Source organism: Phacochoerus africanus, chromosome 6 (assembly GCF_016906955.1).
Source record: "Phacochoerus africanus isolate WHEZ1 chromosome 6, ROS_Pafr_v1, whole genome shotgun sequence".
Lineage (NCBI taxonomy): Eukaryota > Metazoa > Chordata > Mammalia > Artiodactyla > Suidae > Phacochoerus > Phacochoerus africanus.
This window is the reverse complement of record NC_062549.1, coordinates 33,824,865-33,844,237: the sequence shown is the minus strand read 5'-3', so window position 1 is coordinate 33,844,237 and position 19,373 is coordinate 33,824,865. Positions and strand designations below refer to the sequence as shown.

Genomic DNA, 19,373 nt, shown 5'->3' with positions numbered 1-19,373 from the left:
TTGGCAGAATAGCTATCCTCAAAAAGACAAGAAACAAGTGTTGGTGAGAAAAGAGAACCCTCATGAACTCTTGGTGGGAATGTAAATTGGTGCAGCCACTAGTGGAAAACAGTATGTGGCAATCCTCAAAAAATTAAAACTAGAATTATCATATGATCCACCAATTTCATTTCTGGGTATTTACCAGAAGAAAACAAAAACACTAATTCGTAAAGATATAGGCACCCAGGTATTCATTGCAGCATTATTTACAGTAGCCAAGACATGCAAGTGCCCATCAACAGATGAATGAAGTTGCGGTATATAGACAATGGAATATTACTCAACAATTAAAAAGAACTGAAACCTTGCTATTTGCGACAACATAGATGGATCTAGAGAGTACTGCAGTAGGTGAAAGAAGTCAGAGGAAGACAAAAACTACATGATCTTACTAATATGTGGAATCTAAAAACCAAAACCAGCAAAACAAAATGAAAACAGATTCATAGATACAGAGAACAAAAGAATGGTTGCCAGAGGGGAGGAAGGTGGCACGATGGGTAAGGTAGGTAAAGGGAGTTCAGAGGTACAAACCTTCAGTTAAGAAATAAGCCATAGGGATGTAATACACAGCACAGGGTATATGGTCAGTAATATTGTAATAACTTTGAATGGGGACAGATGGTTACTAGACTTATCAGGGTGATCATTTTCATAATGTATGCCAATGTCAAATACTATGTAGTATACCTGAAACTAACATAATATTGTACATCAACTGTGTTTCAATTAAATGTATATATATTATGTTGAGTGAATGAAAACAGTACATATTCAACACTATGACATTCTGGCAGAGCCTAGTCATTGAAGATTTATTTTTTCAATCCTTCTTTCTTAGCTGTCTCTTTAAGGCAGTTTCCTTCTTTTACCACGTGTTCCTGCTCCTTCGGGACAGGTAAATTTCTTGGCTCACCCAAGTCTGAGCTCTGGTGCGCTCCCAGGGAGCGCGCAAGCTGTGTGCGCTAGGGAGTGAAAGGCTGACTGCTGGGAGCCAGCCATGCCTCCCAGCGCCATCCAGAGTGTTCCAGGTGCCCTGCGTTCCGGATTCTCGTTTGCTTTCTTGAGAGCAAAGTTCGAAGTCACAGATCTGGAGAGGATGTTGAAGAGCGAGTCTAGCCCAACTCTCAGAAATTACAGGCCCTACTCCCTGCTCGCCAAACCAACCCGGTCAGTCATAGGCTCTGACTGCTCCTTCAATCTTAGTAGCAATACTTTTTCTCCTGTTTCCTGGGCTGTCACTAGCTCCACTGCTTTTCAAACAAGTGGCCAGAAAGCTTGGGGTCCCTTCCTAAGCCCCAGGATGGATGGAAGGGAGGGAGGGAGGAAGGAAAGAATCAAGGAATAAAGCAGGTGGAGAAGTGGATGGATGCGCGAGAGCCTGGGAGCAGTAACCCTGGGCTGCGGGGCCCCGCCCTGCTCCCATTCCCAGGCCTCCGATTCTGTGCCCCCAGCCAGCTGGGGCGCTCGGAGAGAGGGTGCGGGCGGAGCGTTTACTCGAGGCGCAGTGGGGGAAGCGGCGAGGGCAGGGGGAGGTGGGGGGGGGTGGGGAAGGGGAGGGCTTTGGAGGCGGAGAGGACGGACGCACGCGGAGAGGGCGCGGCGGAGGGGGCGGCAGGCGCCGCGGGAGCTGGGCGCGGGGTTGCTGCGCGGGCGGCTGACGGGCGTGGAGACGGGATGCGGCCGCCGCCGCTACCTTCTTGCCGGCCCGGGTTGCGCCGCCGGGACTGAGCCGTCGCTCGAACCGTGAGCTGAGCGGCCGCCGGGCGCGCCCGCAGCGCCGGAGAATGGGCTGCGGCGGGAGCCGGGCGGATGCCATTGAGCCCCGCTACTACGAGAGCTGGACCAGGGAGACGGAGTCCACCTGGCTCACCTACACCGACTCGGACGCTCCGCCCAGCAACGCCGCCCCGGACAGCGGCCCCGAGGCAGGCGGCCTGCAAACCGGTGAGTGCGCCGGGTTCCTGCAGACCCCGCGCTGGGAAGGGGGTACGGCAGGGGGAAGCCGGAGGGACGCGGAGCGCCCAGTCCCCCAGAGAACTGGGTGCGGAATGATGGGGTGAGGGAAGGTGGGAGACAGATAGGACCTGCCTGCTGACCGACTGACGGACCCGGGCCCAGGGAACCGGGCCAGCCAGCGACCCTTACAGAAGGCTGAGCGAATTCCCCGAGCCTCGGGCAACTTCCGCCCCTCTTGGCCACCGCAGGTGCCTACTCTTTGGCCAAAACGGATGGGGTAGGAGGACGGCATATTCGGCCTGCACACCTATCCAGCCCACCCACCCCTCCTGGCCGCTGGGATTCGCCTCTGCTGGGTTTTGGCCCATTTCCTTCTCTGGCGGCCTGTGTACCAAGCCGGGTCACTTCATCCGCTGGCCACCTGGCCCCTCTCTCCCTTCGTTTATAGACCGACCCAGATGGCCTGGGTGGAGTCTTGCTCGTCGCCTCCCCCTTTTCTACTCCCCACCCCGCCCCGCGGTCTTTGAAAACCAGAATCCCAGTTCGGGTTAAAATAAACGCTGGCCACCCCATCACTAGTCCTGCGCTTAAGCTTACTTTTCAAGCAGTTGTTTCATGGTAAGGACTTCCCTCTTTACCCCACGGTGCCTCAATGCTTTATATGAAGCAGGACATGAGAAAGGATTACAACTAAAATTAAATGCTCTTACCTTTACCCCTCTGGCAGAAATCTTTTAGAGGAGTAGGTACTTACTGGTCCAGTCACAAGTCAGAATTTTTTAAAGCAAATATTAATAATTATAGGGTAGAGATGAAAATAGACTATTGCCACAGACTGATCTTTAATCATAAATGTGTTGGTGCTGTTATAAGGATAAAATACCTCACCACTTATTACATGGATGTTGCCAAAAGCCAGATCAAAATTCGTGTAAGAATGCTGTAACTGTTTCCTGACCAATTTATGTTGTTGACATTTTTGAATATTAAAATTGAACATAGAAAAAGGAGGCTAATTTGAAGGATGACATATAAGGAGGAGAAAAGAAATGTCAACTATACTTAAAAAATCAATAATGCTAAATTCCTGCTTTATAAATAAGAGCTGTCACTTTAATCCTGAGACTACGTATGTCTCCATCTTTTAGGACCACGCTGGCTTCTTTTTAACATGAACTTTGGGATTCCTGTTTTGTTTTGTTTTGTTTCTTTTGGTGAGAGCTGTCAGTGAAAACTATGCAAGGCGTAACACTACATTTGTCTCTAACTTTTCTGACTCACAGTAGCAATCATCATGGTTATTTTGTGTTGCTGATGTTTCCAGAGCATTTCCAAGTGGCCTCTTGGCTGAATTCAGTGTCAGAATGGGGATAAGACATCAGCCTTCAAAATCGACCTGGTAGATGTTAGATGTAACAGCACCTCCCGAGGAGGTATGTTACTTCTCAGGAGAGACTCAAAAGACCAGAGCTGACCTCCAAGGAAATAAGGTTAAAAATATCTAACATGGAAAAGAACAAAGTGCAGCTTCAGGGAAGGTTGCCTTGGTGATTAGAAGTTTACAGTGTACAGTGTGTATGTTATTATGGGATGGCTAAATATGTACATATTTGTTTCCAATGCTTATTCATTTATTACTATGCCATCTCATGTTGTTCCCATCATGCATCATGAGAGCTGGTTCCTGCAACAGGTAGAGTCTGGGCTAAGCATGCTCATTCATGGTACCCTGCCAGTCATGAGACAGCCCTGCCAGGCAGGTGGTCCTGAAGACCCGAGTCATTCACAGGAAAGGTTCAGCTCCAGTCCCAGGACAGCAGCCTGAAATTGGCCAGACTCTTAGATGGGTAGAATCATTTCACTTCCCTAGAAATTTCCATCAGCCTCAGAGGGGAAGAACACTTCTGAAGATCCAGATGGAATCAAGCCTTTCCTGAAAATACGTTGGCGTTCCCTTTTAGAGCCTTTGGAAAAATGGTTTGATGCCTATGGATTTTCTAGACTAGCAGCTGGTCATCTTTAGGCAGAGTGGGCCATATGAGAAAGCAACGATTCTTCTGGGTTTCAGCCACCCTGGGAGATTAGCCAGTGTTCTCTATTTTTTTTTCTTCCTTCCAGCATCCTCGGGCTCACCCACCCCCTGCCAGTACTCCACCTCTAAATTCAGTTCCAGGCTTGAGCACCCACTGACCTGTAGTGTTGGTGTGGGATAAGAAGCCAGAAAGCCACTTTTTCCTTTTCCATCCATCCTTTTCAAATGGAGAGATAAAAGGAAAGCTGGAATTAGAATCCATATTGTAAAGTCGGATTCATGACTAGAATTGTAGAACTGGAGAGGGTCTCCGAAGGTCATCTGTCCAAGGCAGCCAGGATTCAGTTAAGTTGCCCCCTTCTGCACCGCACAATCTCCCAACCCCTTCAGTGCACTTTCCCTGGCTCCCTCACTCCTCAAGAGTCCTTTCTTTTGGGTCCATGGTCACTTTCCTTTAGTGTCAAATTGAAGCCACTTTTTTTTTCTCCTGACCACTGCAGCTTCAGGAGCTCTGAGGGCAGGGAGTGAACTAATTCACCTTTAGCTCCTGTGCTTAGCACCCTGTGGAGCCCTGGTTAGGATGGCGAAGCACTCTCTCTCATCCTACCCTCCCCCTGGCAGTTCTTCCTAGATGCCCCCTCCCACTCCTCTGCCTTGCATCCCTTGCTGCTGACATTTTCTCACTTGAGTAAGTTTGACCTAGATTCTTCCAAGTGCCTTTCTGATCCCCCAACTTTTCTTTAAATAGTGCCCCCAGAAAGTTCCCGTGTGGCGCAGTGGGTTCAGGATCCAGCGTTTCGGCAGCTGTGACGCAGGTTGCAAGTGCAGTGGGTTTGATCCCTGGCCTGGGAACCTCCATGGAAAAAATAAGATAAAATAAAATAAAAAGTGCCCCCAACTTTATCCTACCTCATTGAAATCCCTGACCTGGTTCAAAGATGCCATTTCGGCTGTAGCCACCACTCCCCGCAACCTCAGCTCCATCCACACCCATATCTACCAAAAAGCTCCTTGTTTAAGTATTTCTGCTTGTAAACCTCATCTCCATTTCTCTTAGCCCAATCCAGGTGGAGGTCCTGTCACGTGACAGATGTTCAGTATTTGTTGGATGAATTCTGTATTTCACTGCAGGATGGGGCATGTTTTTCTGCCAGTCCCGCAAAGCAAAGTTTCTTGCTGTCTTCTCCTTACTAAGAACGTGATCCTGAGCCTTTGATTGCTATATTTGGGGAAATCATCCCCACTTGCCAGCAGAAATCAATTAAGTTTTTAGGTTCAGCTCTTGTGTCAGCTGGAATTAAAGACTTAACTGAAGCCACAGTATCTGATATGCATGGCTTTTCTGTGTCATTGAAGCCTGTCTCTCTGTCACAGCAGGAGATTAAATTGGTTTGGTGTGATTTAGTTCTCATAAAATCAGTTTACTGGATTGATTTTTTACCTCTTGGTCTGATGGAGGTCTCCCACGGAGAAAGGGGGTCTCCGAGGTGGCTGTGCCTCAGCCTAGCCCAGCCATTCTGTATGTTAATCACTTCAGAGCTTCACCTCAATTTAATCACAAGTCCCTTAAATTACATCCTTTAAGATCCCCATTTGTACTGTTAGGTTGTTGGGGTTTTTTTTTTTTGTTTTTTTTGTTTGTTTGTTTGTTTTGCTTTTTAGGGCCACACCCGTGGCCTATGGAAGATCCCAGGCTAGGGGTCAAATTGGAGCTGCAGCTGCCAGCCTACAGCAGTGCGGGGATCTGAGTCGTGTCTATGACCTATGCCGCAGCTCACAGCACTGCCAGATCTTTAACCCACTGAACAAGGCCAGGGATCAAACCCTCATCCTCATGAGTACTAGTTGAGTTCTTAACCCACTGAGCCACAATGGGAACTTCCCGTTTTTTTTCTCTAATGTCTCTAGAGAATAAAACATTTCAAATTTCTCTAACATGTTCTACTTCATAGCTTTAAATTGGTGTAATAATTGCTTTTGTGAATGCAAGATGAAAGATTGCAGAATTAGACTCACAACAAAATGATTTATCTAAATCAATTGGAATATGCCAAATAAAATGAGGCATATTTAATATTACCATTAGCTAACATGTACTGGTATCTTACCAAGGACCGCGTGCTGACTCAGTGGCTCTTTATGTACATCATCTTGTTCGATCCTCAGGGGGTCAGGGTTAAAGGGTCGAACTGTTCCCTCATCGTCCTTTTACAAGGGTGGGAATGAGGCCGAGAGCGTGCAGTACCTTTTCCCATTGCAAGCCCGGAATCCAGCTCTTTCTGAATCCAAAGCCCCCACTCCGAAACCCTGCCTTCCTGGTGATCAAGGGATCATCTATAGAATTCAGGTGAATTTATTGATTTGACAGGTGATGGGACTCAAAGTCTAGTCTGATCTCTTGGTCTTCTGATTTGGTCTCAGCCGTTTCTTCCGCAGCATCCCTGAGCATGGGGCTTCTCTTCCCTAGGGAAGGAGGGCTCCCTGTCCCTTTGGAGCAATTTCCCCCTGCAAGCAGCTCTTTTCCTCTGCTGCATAATTTCCACCTGGTCTTGCACAGATAGTTCCTTCAGTATTTGGACATTGCTGTTTCTTTCTTCTCACCATTGGTCCGCCGGGCCAGACACACACCAGTCGCTTCAGCCGTTTCTCAGACTCCTGTGGGCCTCACTGTATTCCTCCAAACACATTCCTCCCTTCCTTAATGCAAGGGACCAATGGTTACCTCCAAGCTGCCGATGGCAGTGAGCAGCATCGGGAAATCCGAGGTCTGTTTGGATGACGCTCTGCAGGCACCCTCTCCTGGGGCGGGTAAAGCCTAAAACCAGGTTAGAATTTGTTCTCCTGCTGCTCTTGTTGCCCTATTACCTTCATGACCCACATGAAGCTTGTGATCAGTTAAAACCCTTAGATCTTTCTAGTCTAGGTTCTATGGGACCTTGTTTGGTTTCCCCTGTATATACTTTGCACCTTGAACAGGGACTAGACTATCGGTGGCACTCAATAAATGTGGAATGAGGGAATTTTTCTGCTCATGAATCCTACATTTGCACTATCGATTTCCGTAACCCGAACTTGGGCTTTTTGTATTCGTTCTTGTGAAAACCAATCTTGGAGTTCCCATTGTGGCCCAGCGGTTATTGAACCCGACTAGCATCCATGAGGATGTGAGTTTGATCCCTGGCCTTGTTCAGTGGGTGAAGGATCTGGTGTTGCCATGAGCTGTGGTGTAAGTCACAGACGTGGCTCAGATCCCGTGTTGCTGTGGCTGTGGCATAGGCTGGCCGCTGTAGCTCTGATTTGACTCCTAGCCTGGAAACTTCCATATGCTGCAGGTGTGGCCCTAAAAAAAAATTTTTTTTTTTGGTTTAGTGTTTAAATTTGCTGACCTTGACCCATTTTGAAGTGCTGTGAAGATAATGGCTCTTCATTGCCTGTGTTGAGAGCCTGAGGGTGAAGTGCATTTGTTTGCTTGTTTGGTCATTCAACCTACAGCGGCACAGAGCTGAGTAAGATGTGTTTCTGGACCTCAAGAAGTTAATAGTATAGGGGAGACTGGCATACAGGTGGACACCCGTCAGGTCAGCACGATCCCACTGGAACAGCATGAGGGGAAGGTGCCGACCGTGGAGGGGGACTGAGTAGTTCATTTTGCTTGGGGCGGGGCCCGTGTGTACAGACCCCAGCAGGGCCTCCCTGCAGGTGGGGGCAGCCCTGTCCCTGCAGGCCCTTTGCTCGGGTTATACTGACTCCCTCCCTGAGTGAGAGCATCTGTGGCGAGCCCACCCAGGGCTTCCTGGTGGGTAAGCCTCTCTGCGCCCCCCAGCTCCCTCCAGATACCTGTTACCACTTGTGGTCGTATTTTTGAACAACTGCTGACTCATGGCTGCCCCCTTTGGGGATGACAAGCTCTGATAACTTGAGGAATGGGTCTTGCCACTTGCCAGTGTATCCCTACCCCTGGGCCTGGCTGCAATAGGATTAGGGGCAGCCTCTCATGAATGCATACATCCCCTAAAACGTCTGTGTGTCCATTTCATTCTTCCTGTAGTCCCCAGAGATGTTGTTTTCCTTCCTGGAAAAGTCCGTCTTTTCTTTCTCTGGGGTTCTTGTCTGCTGGATGGAGTTGCATAGCAGGGAAACATGCCTCCCACCCCTTTTGCCAAATACAAGCCCCTTTGTCGTAAGGGTGGTTTTGCAAAAAACACTACAAAAAACAGGTGGCAACAAACCCAGGCAGTTCGTAAGCATCTAGGATGTCTCCCGTGCTCAAGGCCCTGGTCTCCTGGGCTGTCACCCATCCAGCCTCAGGCTCTCGGGGCACTTCGTCCAGCTGGTAGAGCCTGGCCTGTCTCTCTGGTTAATTAGCTGGATGGGCACTTGCCTGTCTGGCATCTACCACACGTGGGTTGAATGACTGTAAAAACAATGGATGGATGATCCAGTTCTGCAGGTGCAATTTTTTGTTGTTGTTTTTTGTTTTTGTCTTTTTAGGGCCGAACCTGCAGCATATGGAGGTTCCCAGGCTAGGGGTTGCATCGGAGCTACAGCTGCTGGCCTACACCACAGCCACAGCAACGCAGGATCGAAGCCGCATCTGCGACCTACACCGCAGCTCACGGCAACACTGGATCTTTAACCTAGTGAGTGAGGCCAGGGATCAAACCCGAATCCTTATGGATACTAGTCGGGTTTGTTAACCACCGAGCCATGTCGGGAACTCCTCCTGCAAGTGCAGTTTTGTCTGGCTGTCATGCGCCCTCTTTCCTGGGTCCTGTCTTAGATGATTTTATCTTGGACATCTGTCCAGAGAACCGTGTCTCCATTGGACACTAGATAAAGCTCTTCTGACTCTGATCAGAAGTGAATTTAAGGCTTCAAACTTGCTCAGCAGTGGGAGGAGGATAATCCCGTCAAATAGCAAGGCGTCATTTTCTGACTTTTCCTGCACCCAGCAAGCCCCCAACCCCTGCAAGTCCTGCCTTCACCCTGGGATCTGTGCACCTGTGACCCTCCACACCTTCCTGCAGAAATGGCCATTCTGTCCTTTACTGAAGCTGCTGTCTTTCTGTGGCAGGCCCACGGCCTCTAGCTCCTCTCAGAGGACTTTTTGACCCTGGCAGGACTCCTGCAGAGGTTCTCTGGCTGGTCCAAATATCACCCATACCCCTCTCCTTCTGTAGAGGAGACTGGGTGGGTGTACCCTGAGCCATATGGTGACCCAGCCCCTTCCAGCTCAGCTCCCAGCAGCTTCACTTCCTCACAAGCTCCCCCCTCTTACCCCAAGCCCCGCCACCTCCTTCTTTCCGGAGATAAAGCTCTTTTAGAATGTTGGCCTGGGCTAAGCTGCATGCCATCAAATTTATATGTCCAAGTCCTAACCCTCAGTACATCAAAATGTAACCTTTTTGTTTCGTGTGATTAATTTCCAATGTCGTGTTAGTTTCTGGTGTACACATAGCACAGTGATTCACTTACATACATATATATATATATATATATATATATATATATATTATTTTTCATGTTCTTTTCCATTATGGTTTATTACAGGATATTGATTATAGGTCCCTATGCTATACAGGAGAACCTCATTGTTTATTTTATATATGGTAGTTTGTATCTGCTAATCCCAAAGTCCTAATTTATCCTTCCTCCACCCCCTTTCCCCTTGGTAACCATAAGTTCGTTTTCTATTTCTGTGAGTCTGTTTCCCTTTCATAAATAAGTTCATGTGTGTTATATTTTAGATTCCATATACAAATCTTGCCATATGGCATTTGTCTTTCTCTTTCTGACTTTACTTCGTATGGTCATCTCTAGGTCAATTCATGGTGCTGCAATTGGCATTATTTCATTCTTTTTTATGGCTGAGTAGTATTCCATTGTGTATATATATCATGTCTTCTTCATCCATTCATCCACTGATGGACATTTAGGTTGCTTCCATGTCTCGGCTATTGTAAATAGTGCTGCTGTGAACATTGGGGTGCTTTTATCTTTTCAAATTACAGTTTTGTCTGGACATATGCCCAGGAGTGGGATTGCTAGGTCACATGGGAACTCTATTTTTAGTTTTTTAAGGAACCTCCATGCTGTTTTCTATAGTGGTTGTACCAATTTACATTCCTACCAACAGTGTAGGAGGGTTCCCTTTTCTCTACAACCTCTCCAGCATTTATTTGTAGACCTTTTTATTTTTGTGGCTGATATGCAGTGGTACCTCACTGTGGTTTTGATTTGCATTTCTCTAATAATTACTGATGTTGGGCATCTTTTTCCTGTGCCTATTGGCCATCTGTATATTTTCTTTGGAAAAATGTCTATTTAGGTCTCCTGCCCATTTTTAATTTTTTTTTTTTTTGGCTTTGTAGGGCTGCACCTGAAGCATATGGACATTCTCAGGTGAGGAGTCAAATCGGAGCTGCATCACAGCCAGTCTACATCACAGCCATAGCAACGTGGCATCCAAGTCCTGTCTGCGACCTACACCACAGCTCACTGCAACGCTGGATCCTTAACCCACTGATCAGGGCCAGAGATCAAACCTGAATTCTCTTGGATACCAGTCGGATTTGTTTCTGCTGTGCCGCAGTGGGAACTCCTGCTTTTATTTCTATCATCTGGGGAAACTGACCTAAGAAAATGTTGGTACAGTTTATGTCAGAGGTACAGTTTATGCTCTTTTCTAGAATGTGCCCTTTTTTGGAGATGGGGCCCTTATAGAGGTAGTGAAGTTAAAGTGAGGTTCTTACAGTGGGCTCTAATCCAGTATAAGTGGTGTCCTTATAAAAAGGGAAGTGTGAACACATGGACAGACAGACACACAGACAGCCGTGTGAAGACGAAGGAACGCAGAGGTTGGAAAGCCAAGGGTGGCCAGAGATTGCCAGCCAACCTTCAGAAGCCAGGAGGAGGCATGAAACAGATTCTCCCTCACAGCCTCAGAGGGAGCCAGCCCTGCCAATACCTTGATCTCAGACTTCAAGCCTCCTATGTAATGCGAGACAAAACATTTCTGTTAAGCTACCCAGTGTGGGGTACTTTGTTCCAGTAGCCACAGAAAATGAATAAAAATGTGTTTATGAGCACAACACTGAACATCTGAAAATCATCAGAGAGAGGATTTCTGTGGTCACTACCTCACGCTTCCTTCTAAGATTGAATCTGTTTCTTTGTCATTTAAATTCAAATAGCATTTATTAAGCATCTACCACAGGTGAGAATTTTTCTTTGAGGTATTAGTTCACATACCTCTCAGAAATCATTGCTTTCAGGATAAAAAAAAAAAAAAAAAGAGTTCCCATTGTGGCGCAGCAGAAGTGAATCCTACTGGGAACCATGAGGAATCGTGTGCGTTCGATCCCTGGCCTCTCTCAGTGGGTTGGAGATCTGGCGTTGCTGTGGTGTAAATCGCCGACAGGGCTTGGATCTGGTGTTGCTGTGGCTGTGATGTAGGCCGGTGGCTACAGCTTCGATTGGACCCCTAGCCTGGGAACCTCCATAGGCCATGGGTGTGGCCCTAAAAAGACAAAAAGACAAAAAAAAACCCAAAAAAACCACATTGCTTTCACCACCTCCCAGGTGAGAAAGCCGAGGTTCAGTGAGATTAAGAGATTAAGCAGGGTCACCCAGCCAGGAAGTGGAGGCACCCAGGTCAGAACCCAGATCTCTTGTTTCTAAACCCAAGGCAGTGCTAACTGAAGCACGAATTTAGTGCCCTCCTCCATGCCATCTGCTTCTGGCTTTTTTTGCAAATATGAGCCACTTGGAGTGGCAGCCTCCTGCCAGCATTCTCAAGGTTGAGGACAAGAGTCCTTGAGGAGACACCTGCAGGCCTGTGGCACTCATGCCACCTGCTGCCTGCGCTGAGTCCCCAGTGGCAGGGCTACCGGGCTGCTCAGAAAATCACCTGCATCCCACTCACCTGATGGACTCGTTAAAGATGAACAATCTTTGGGCAGAATAATTTTTTTCTTCTGGTGTCAAGTGCCGTGGATGTTCCTTAGGGGAATCTAGAAAGTATGGAGAAGTGCACAGGAGGAAGTAAGCCTCTGGAGCATTTAGGTTTCATCCTGAAGGTCCTGTCTCTGCATGCGGTGCACGTATCATCTTCTGCAGGGGTTATTCAGAGTTTGAGGGGGTGGTGTGGAGAAATCCCTCCAAGTTGTGTGGAAGCTCAAAGGCCAAGGGAAAAAGCCTTTTTTTTGCTTTGCTTTGTGTTTGGAAAACTATTTAGAGGTGGTGGCAGCCAAAGTCTAGTTTGAAAGGAGGAAGAGCAGGGGGCAAAGGCCATGGATAAGTGAAGGGATTTTTCTCCCTTTTTGCCTTCAGTGCTCAGCAGACGTGGTTGACTTCAGGTACATGCACCTGTAATTCAGGTAATTACATGCTAGGCTAATGCGCAGTGTGACTCCATTGTATGTGATCCCTCCATGCCCCCTCCCACCTTCCTTCCAGCCCCCACAATTGGCTCAGGCTGAGGATGCTGTTTTATTTTATTTTTTGTCTTTTCAGGGCCGCACCCTCGGCATATGGAGGTTCCCAGGCTAGGGGTCGAATTGGAGCGACGGCTGCCGGCCTACACCACAGCCACAGCAATGTGGGATCCGAGCCATGTCTGCACCTTACACCACAGCTTGCGGCAACGCGAGATCCTTAACCCACTGAGCGAGGCCAGGGATAGAACCTGCATCCTCAGGGTTACTAGTCAGATTCATTTCAGCTGAGCCACGACAGGAACTCCGAGGATGCTGTTTTATATTCTGCCCAGCTGTTGCTGGGATTTATGGTTGCTTTGTGGATGTAGAAACATGGTGTGTGTATGTTTGTGGACCAGCTCTCCTGAGTCTCCAATGCTCATGAGGTTGTGTGGGTTGGTGCCCAGTGTTGGGGTTGGTGTAGCCCCACACATTCCAGCTCTGGGTCTCCGTGTTGGATGGGTAGGTAAGCAGTGTCTGCCTACATCTTGCTGTGTGGCTTCTGTGCAGTGAAGCAAAGCCAGAAGCCTGAGTAGCTTTTTCTTAATCCCGCTCCATCTGCTTTACGGATAGTGCCAGCTTCTCCCAGGTTCTGGGGTTAGGTTGTCTGTGAGTCTTCATCTTGGGTCATGTTGTGAGTCTTGGTCTTTTTCCGTTTCCGTTTGCATTTTCGTGGGCGGTTGGGCAAGGCTGGGTCAGCGGCCCCTAGTCAGGTGCCCTTCAGCCTGGAAGTCTATCCTGGAGCCTCTTAACTTCCTCCTCCAAGCCACTGCACCAGCCTGCAGTACAGCCACACCTTGGGACCACTCAGCTAGATCTGGTCTCTCTGTTTACAACCTGCTTCTCCTGTGACCATGTCCTCCCGTACCTAGACCTTTCTCTTCCTCATCAATCATCATCTTCCTTGTTATTTTGCTTGGAGATAGCGTAGGTCAGTGTTAAGGAATTAGACTTTAACAACAGACATTTACCAGATGTCTGAGCTTAGGCAAGTTTCTTTGCTTTTCTGGGTTTCCATTTCCATCCCATAGGATGAGAATCACTGCAGAATTAATGTTCTCACAACTATGAAGGGCATACATCCAGCTTCGGACTGCCCATCCCAGCACCCAGGTCCTCCCCCAACCTCGCCCTGGGCTCATCATGCTGGTCTCAAACCCAGGGTTCCCCGTCCGCCCCTGCTCCCAGTTTCTGAGTTGTTTGGCACTGCTGTTGAAAGTCATGAGTTGGTGATTGCACCCAATTCATGCCTAGAACTGCAGAGTTCTTACCTGTTCTCAGCACTTCTATTAATTCCTTAGTAACAGGCTGTGATAGTTATCCCCATGCAGTGCTCCCAGCACTCTCCTGTTCTTGCCCTCTGAGTGCGAAACAAATTGAAGACTTGCTGTGAATTCTCCCATCTTTCTCTCCAGTCACCTGTTGGGCATCCTTCTTGCCACATCAGCATTTAAAAAACATTTTTAGCCATCGTCTCTCCTCAGATCTGTCTGTTTGGATTCTAGGTGCACTGTTGAGGTTGCTTCTTCTAAGAACAGGTAGTTCCATTTATTTTCTGCACTTAACAAAAAGTCTGGAGGTTGCCAGGCATACTACTCAAGGCTGCTATCGAGGATCTGGGCCCTCTGAGTGTATTGCTTTGCCATCCTTGATGTGTGGATTTCATCCTCACAGTTGCAAGGTACCGTGGCATCTTATTGGATAGGGAGAAGGAGGAAAGGTAGAAAGAAGCACTCCACCTGTGTCTGGTTTTTTTTGTTTTTGTTTTTTGTTTTTTTTAATCTGTAAAACAATAGCTTTCCCAGAACCCCGTAAGTTTTTCTTGAGTTTCATTGGCCAGAACCGTGTTACAAGGCTGTCCCAGGCTGCAAGGACCTAGGAAATTGAGACTCATCTGGGCTCATGACACCCTCAAAGCAGTGGGTCCTTTTGCAAAGAAAAAAGGGGAGAACAGATATTGGGGAGGCTGCAAGCAGGTGACTGTACCCTTCATCCTAAGGCTCAGTCAGAGAGGTGAGAAGATCGGCAGGAGCCAGAGGAAAGGAGGAAGGCAAGTAGAGAGGTGAGGAGGGGAAACCAAGACAACACGATTACTAGGATTAAGATTTTGCTCTAATATTACGTAATACTAATATTACTAATATTTTTCGTAATACTAATAATACTAATATTTTTCACGTTCCCATATGTTAAGTGAATTCTTTTTTTTTTTTTTTGGTCTTTTGTCATTTTTTTTAGGGCCGTACCCGAGGCATGTACAGGTTCCCAGACTGGAGTCCAATCGGAGCCACAGCAACGCCAGATTCTTAACCCACTGAGCAAGGCCAGGGATCAAACCTGCAAACCTTATGGTTCCTGATCGGATTTGTTTTCACTGCGCCACCACAGGAACTCCAAGTGAATTCTTAAAGGTGTATTTTTGCTGAAAAAGTTACATGTGCCAGTATTGCACTAATTTTAGAAATAACGCAGCAATAGCCCAAAGTTTAGTCTTTTCAAATGGTGTCTTGACATCAGACTCTGTGCTGTGTGCATGTGATGCATGGTAGGCATTTCTTGGTTTTCTGCTTCATTTTCCTGCAGAGTTAATGCCAGCCAGAAACAGGCACTGATGTGCCAGTTGATCCTCTGTGCCACCACTGTTCAGTTAGTGGGACCATTTGTGGAGGTTCACTGTGCAGGGTCTTGCTGATGCTCAGCCGGGAGAAGCAGCAGCCAGCCAGTTGACTGATTTGAAGAGTTGACAGTATTTCCCATGAAAGTTTAAAAAAAAAAAAAAATCACCCTGCTGTTGTCTCTAGGACTGGTGGACTTTAGAGCGGAGGAAACAGAAAGGATTTGTAGAAAATCTCAGAGCTGTTTGAGAAGCCGGTTGTCATAGCAACAGGGCACAGCCTGCTTACAAGGGAAGTGGCCATGGGAGGAGTCAGGTTTACGCACCTCCATAAACAACAGTTGAGTTTGACAACGAGCCCTCAATAAATGATGACGTCCAAGAATCACTTTTCAAGGACAGTGTTCTTAGCAGCCAGGCCTAGGTTTGCTTGCTGGGGAGATAAGGGATGTGTGTGCAAACACACACACACGAACTAGTATCCTAGCCACTGCCCTGTGAGTGTGGCTTCCGGGCTTCTGCCCAGCACATGCCAGGCCTTGCAAGGCCTGGGTGAGAGTATCTAATTCTCTTATCCCTGTTTCACAGATTAGGGAAGTCAGGGGGGTGAGGTGCCTTGCCCAGGGCTAGCATGCAGATTCTCTTGGGGAACCTAAAATAAAGCTGCAGTCCAACCCAGGGGGTTCAGCTGTGGTAGGGTGGGCGGGGCCAGAACTCCCACGTGTGTAACAGCGTCTTTAGGTCCGGGCTGAGTGGTATTCCCTTTCTGTGATGGAGCCAAGATTCTGCATTTCCAACAAGCTCCCACGTGATACTTGGACTCTCAAAGAGAAGGAAGGTTCTAGACCAGAGGGTGGCAAACCTTTTCTGTAAAGGGCCAGATGGGAGATGTTTCAGGCCATGTGACCACATGGGAAAATCATATAATGAACTCCTGCATACCCATCACCCAGCTTCCGCAGTTATCTACACACAGCAAATTGTATCTCATCTCTACATCCATCCCTCTTCACTCATTGGATTTTGGTCGGGGGCGGGGGCGGGGGGGGGGGGCGTGCACCCTGCAGCATATGGAGTTCCTGGGCCAGGGATTAGATCCGAGCTGCAGCTGCAGCAACACTGAATCCTTAACACACTGTGCTGGGCTAGGGAATTGAACCTGGGTCCCAGTGCTCCCAAGATGCTGAGGATGCCATTGCGCCGCAGCAGGAACTCCCCATTGGATTATTTTGAAGCAGGTCCCAGAAGTCATGTAACTTCATCCATAAATACTTTAGTATGGCTCTCTAAAAGATAAGGACTCTTTTTGAGAAAATATAAGATTGGGAGTTCCCGTTGTGGTGCAGTGGAAAATGAATCTGACTATTATCCTTGAGGATTTGGGTTCGATCCCTGGCCTCACTCAGTGGGTCCGGGATCTGGAGGCTGTGGTGTAGGTTGCAGATGTGGCTCAGATCCCGAGTTGCTGTGGCTGTGACAAAGGCCAGCAGCTGTAGCTCTGGTTTGACCCATAACCTTGGAACTTCCATATGCTGTGAATATGGCCCTAAAAAACAAAAAAAGAGGAAAAAAAGGATATAAGATTGAACCATGTGAAAACTGTCATTTTTGTAGGTTGAAATGAGGTAATATTAGCAAGGTTTAAACCTAACCACAAAACCATTAGCACACCTCAAAATTAATGAAAACTAATATAACCAAAATCCAGTTATTGTTTAGATTTCACCAGTGGCCTCATGATGTTTTCCTGTTGCAACTACTCAACTTTGCTGCTTTTAGCACCAAAGCAACTATAGGAAAAGGTACATAAATGAGTGGGTGTGGCCATATGCCAGTGCTTACACCTGTCAGGTGATACTGGATTCAGCCGAGTTTAAGAGCCTTTGTCTTTAATCCTGAAGGCAGGGTAGAAGGGAGAAAAAAAACAGAGTTTGCAATTAAGTGCTAGTACTAGCCCTCCAGCATACCTCTAACAAGCTCAGCGCATATTGAGACCTCAGAAAATGAATGAATAAGTAAATGGGATCAAGTGCATTTCTCACCTGGAAGGCAGTTTTTTTTTTCCTTTTTTTTTTTCACCTGAAAGGCAGTTTTTAAAGGTTAGTCAGGTGTCTTCGATAACACTAGGTCGTTAAGGTGTTAGATAGCTTATTATTCAGATCATACTGTTGGATTAAGTGGGACTTGGGAAGAAAACCATGTCCTGGCATCACCCAGAATAAGGTTGGGGTTCCTGTTCTCTCAGGAGCTCTTCCTGCCTTGGGTCCCCAGGGATATTGGGTTCCTTCTGTCCCTTTATCACAGATCGCTGTTGATTCAGGGCCATGAAGCAGCTCCTGTGTCCTGAGATGCTTTGCCTAGCTGGCCCCCCGTGCTTCTTCCATGGGTGCGGAGCTGCTGCTGGGAGGTGAGAGGAGTCATCAGCCATCTCCCTGTGGCTCCCTCAGCTCTGCCCACCTTTTCTTAACGCCCAGTTCCTACCATGGGATGTGAGGCTGGAGTCGGAGTGTTTACACAGTCGAAGCACGTCTGGTTGGTTGCTGGTGGGTCTGGACAGCTGACCAATGGGTTGCTGTTAGGATGTTTACTTTTCTGAATCAGGTGTTCCTGTGTAGAGACAGGGGCTTCGAGCTATTGTGCAAGGCTTCAGAAGACATCCAGTGAACTCAGAGACAAGGCATCATTTAAACAGAAGCTGCCAAAAATGCCAACAAAGGGGCCAGGGAGAGTGTGCCCATGCCCCCCTTTTTTTTTCTCTTCTGCATATGAATTCAGCATTCAAACAATGACTATTCTTGGAATCCCCAAATCCCATAGCCATGAGCAACATATTAATCGGAAATGTAATAAAATCTTATATGAGAAGGTGATTTAAACACATGTGCAGACACTCACACACACACCCCAGAGATTATATCTTCAAACGAGCATTGACACTTCCTAGCACATACAGCCTGGTTGCAGTTGCTCAAAACAGTGCTGGAACCCCATCATCATAGCCTCAGGCATTTTTAACATAATATTTTAACTTATATAAACGTTTAAAACTTTAAAACTATAAAAAATGAACACACATATTTCAAACATATACATAAATTGGGAAAGTAATATAATGAACAACTACCATGGTTATCAGCACACAGGAAATTGGATCTCATCTCTGCTGTTATCCCCTGTCACCATTGGATTATTTTGAAGCAAGTTCCAGAAGTCATACAACTTCATTCATAAATACTTTTAGTATGGCTCTCTAAAAGATAAGGACTCTTTTTGAAAAGATACAAGATTGAACCATGAAACTGTCATTTTTGTAGGTTGAAGTGAGGTAATATCAGCAGTTCTGTAGTTTAACCTAATCACAAAACCATTAACACACCTAAAAATTAATGAAATCTCCTTGAATGTGGCGAAAATTCAATTATTGTCCACATTTCACTAGTAGCCTCATGTTTTTTCTACAATTGGTTTAAATTGGGATACAATGTCCACACACTGTATTTAGCTGATATTTATATGGTTATTTCTCAATTTGGTGATGCTAAGATTGGCCAAGACAATCCAACCATCCACCATAAAGTGCCTCTCAGCATTGATAATCATTGCCTGCATCAATTTTTTCATTAGGATTTTTAGCATGTTCGATGAATTTTAATTCATTGCACTTATTGTTTTTGTGTATGTTCTTAAAATGTCCCTTCTTTGCCTAGTGGGAACACCTCAGTTTGATTCCTTTTTATACAACTCCAGCAGTCTGTGATAGACCTTGCTTTCTGGTATGATAATTTTTTCCTAGGCTTATCTTGTATTTTTCCCTGTACTAGACTTGGAATTAGCCAGTTCTCTAAGGAGTTGTGGTTCCCCTAATTGAAATGCGATATTTAGAGACCATGGCCTGAGTACCTGGAGTGCTTATTGCTGTTGGGTTGGTTGTTGTTTGTAGACCTTTTCGGTGGACAGAGCTAGCAGTTTTTTGTTTTCTTTTTTTAAGAAACAATATATTTGTATTGACATGATCAATTCAAATTTTTATTGTAGTGCTTTTCTTTATTTTTTGATTTTATATTCTGTTTTTTATGCTGAAAATCGTGGTTCCTAACAACATTATAATTGCTTACTTGTTTTTTTATATATCTAACAATATGTTACTGAAAATATTTTCAGATTTTTGTGGGGGTTTTTGTCATTAGGGCATATCACAATAGAAATGTACAGTTAGACTGCTATATTTTAAAGTCACTTGAACTAATTT

General features: G+C 46.5%; 1 protein-coding gene across 1 annotated transcript in view; it reads left to right on the top strand.

Annotated features, from left to right (window-relative positions):
* The first annotated feature begins 1,677 nt into the window (after positions 1-1,677).
* Positions 1,678-19,373, top strand: part of BAALC (BAALC binder of MAP3K1 and KLF4) — a 90,890-nt gene continuing 73,194 nt past the window's right edge. Inside the window, exon 1 of the mRNA XM_047782935.1 lies at positions 1,678-1,989. Within this exon, the coding sequence (XP_047638891.1) occupies positions 1,830-1,989 (160 nt within the window). The 5' untranslated portion in view covers positions 1,678-1,829. The remainder of the gene's footprint in view (positions 1,990-19,373) is intronic.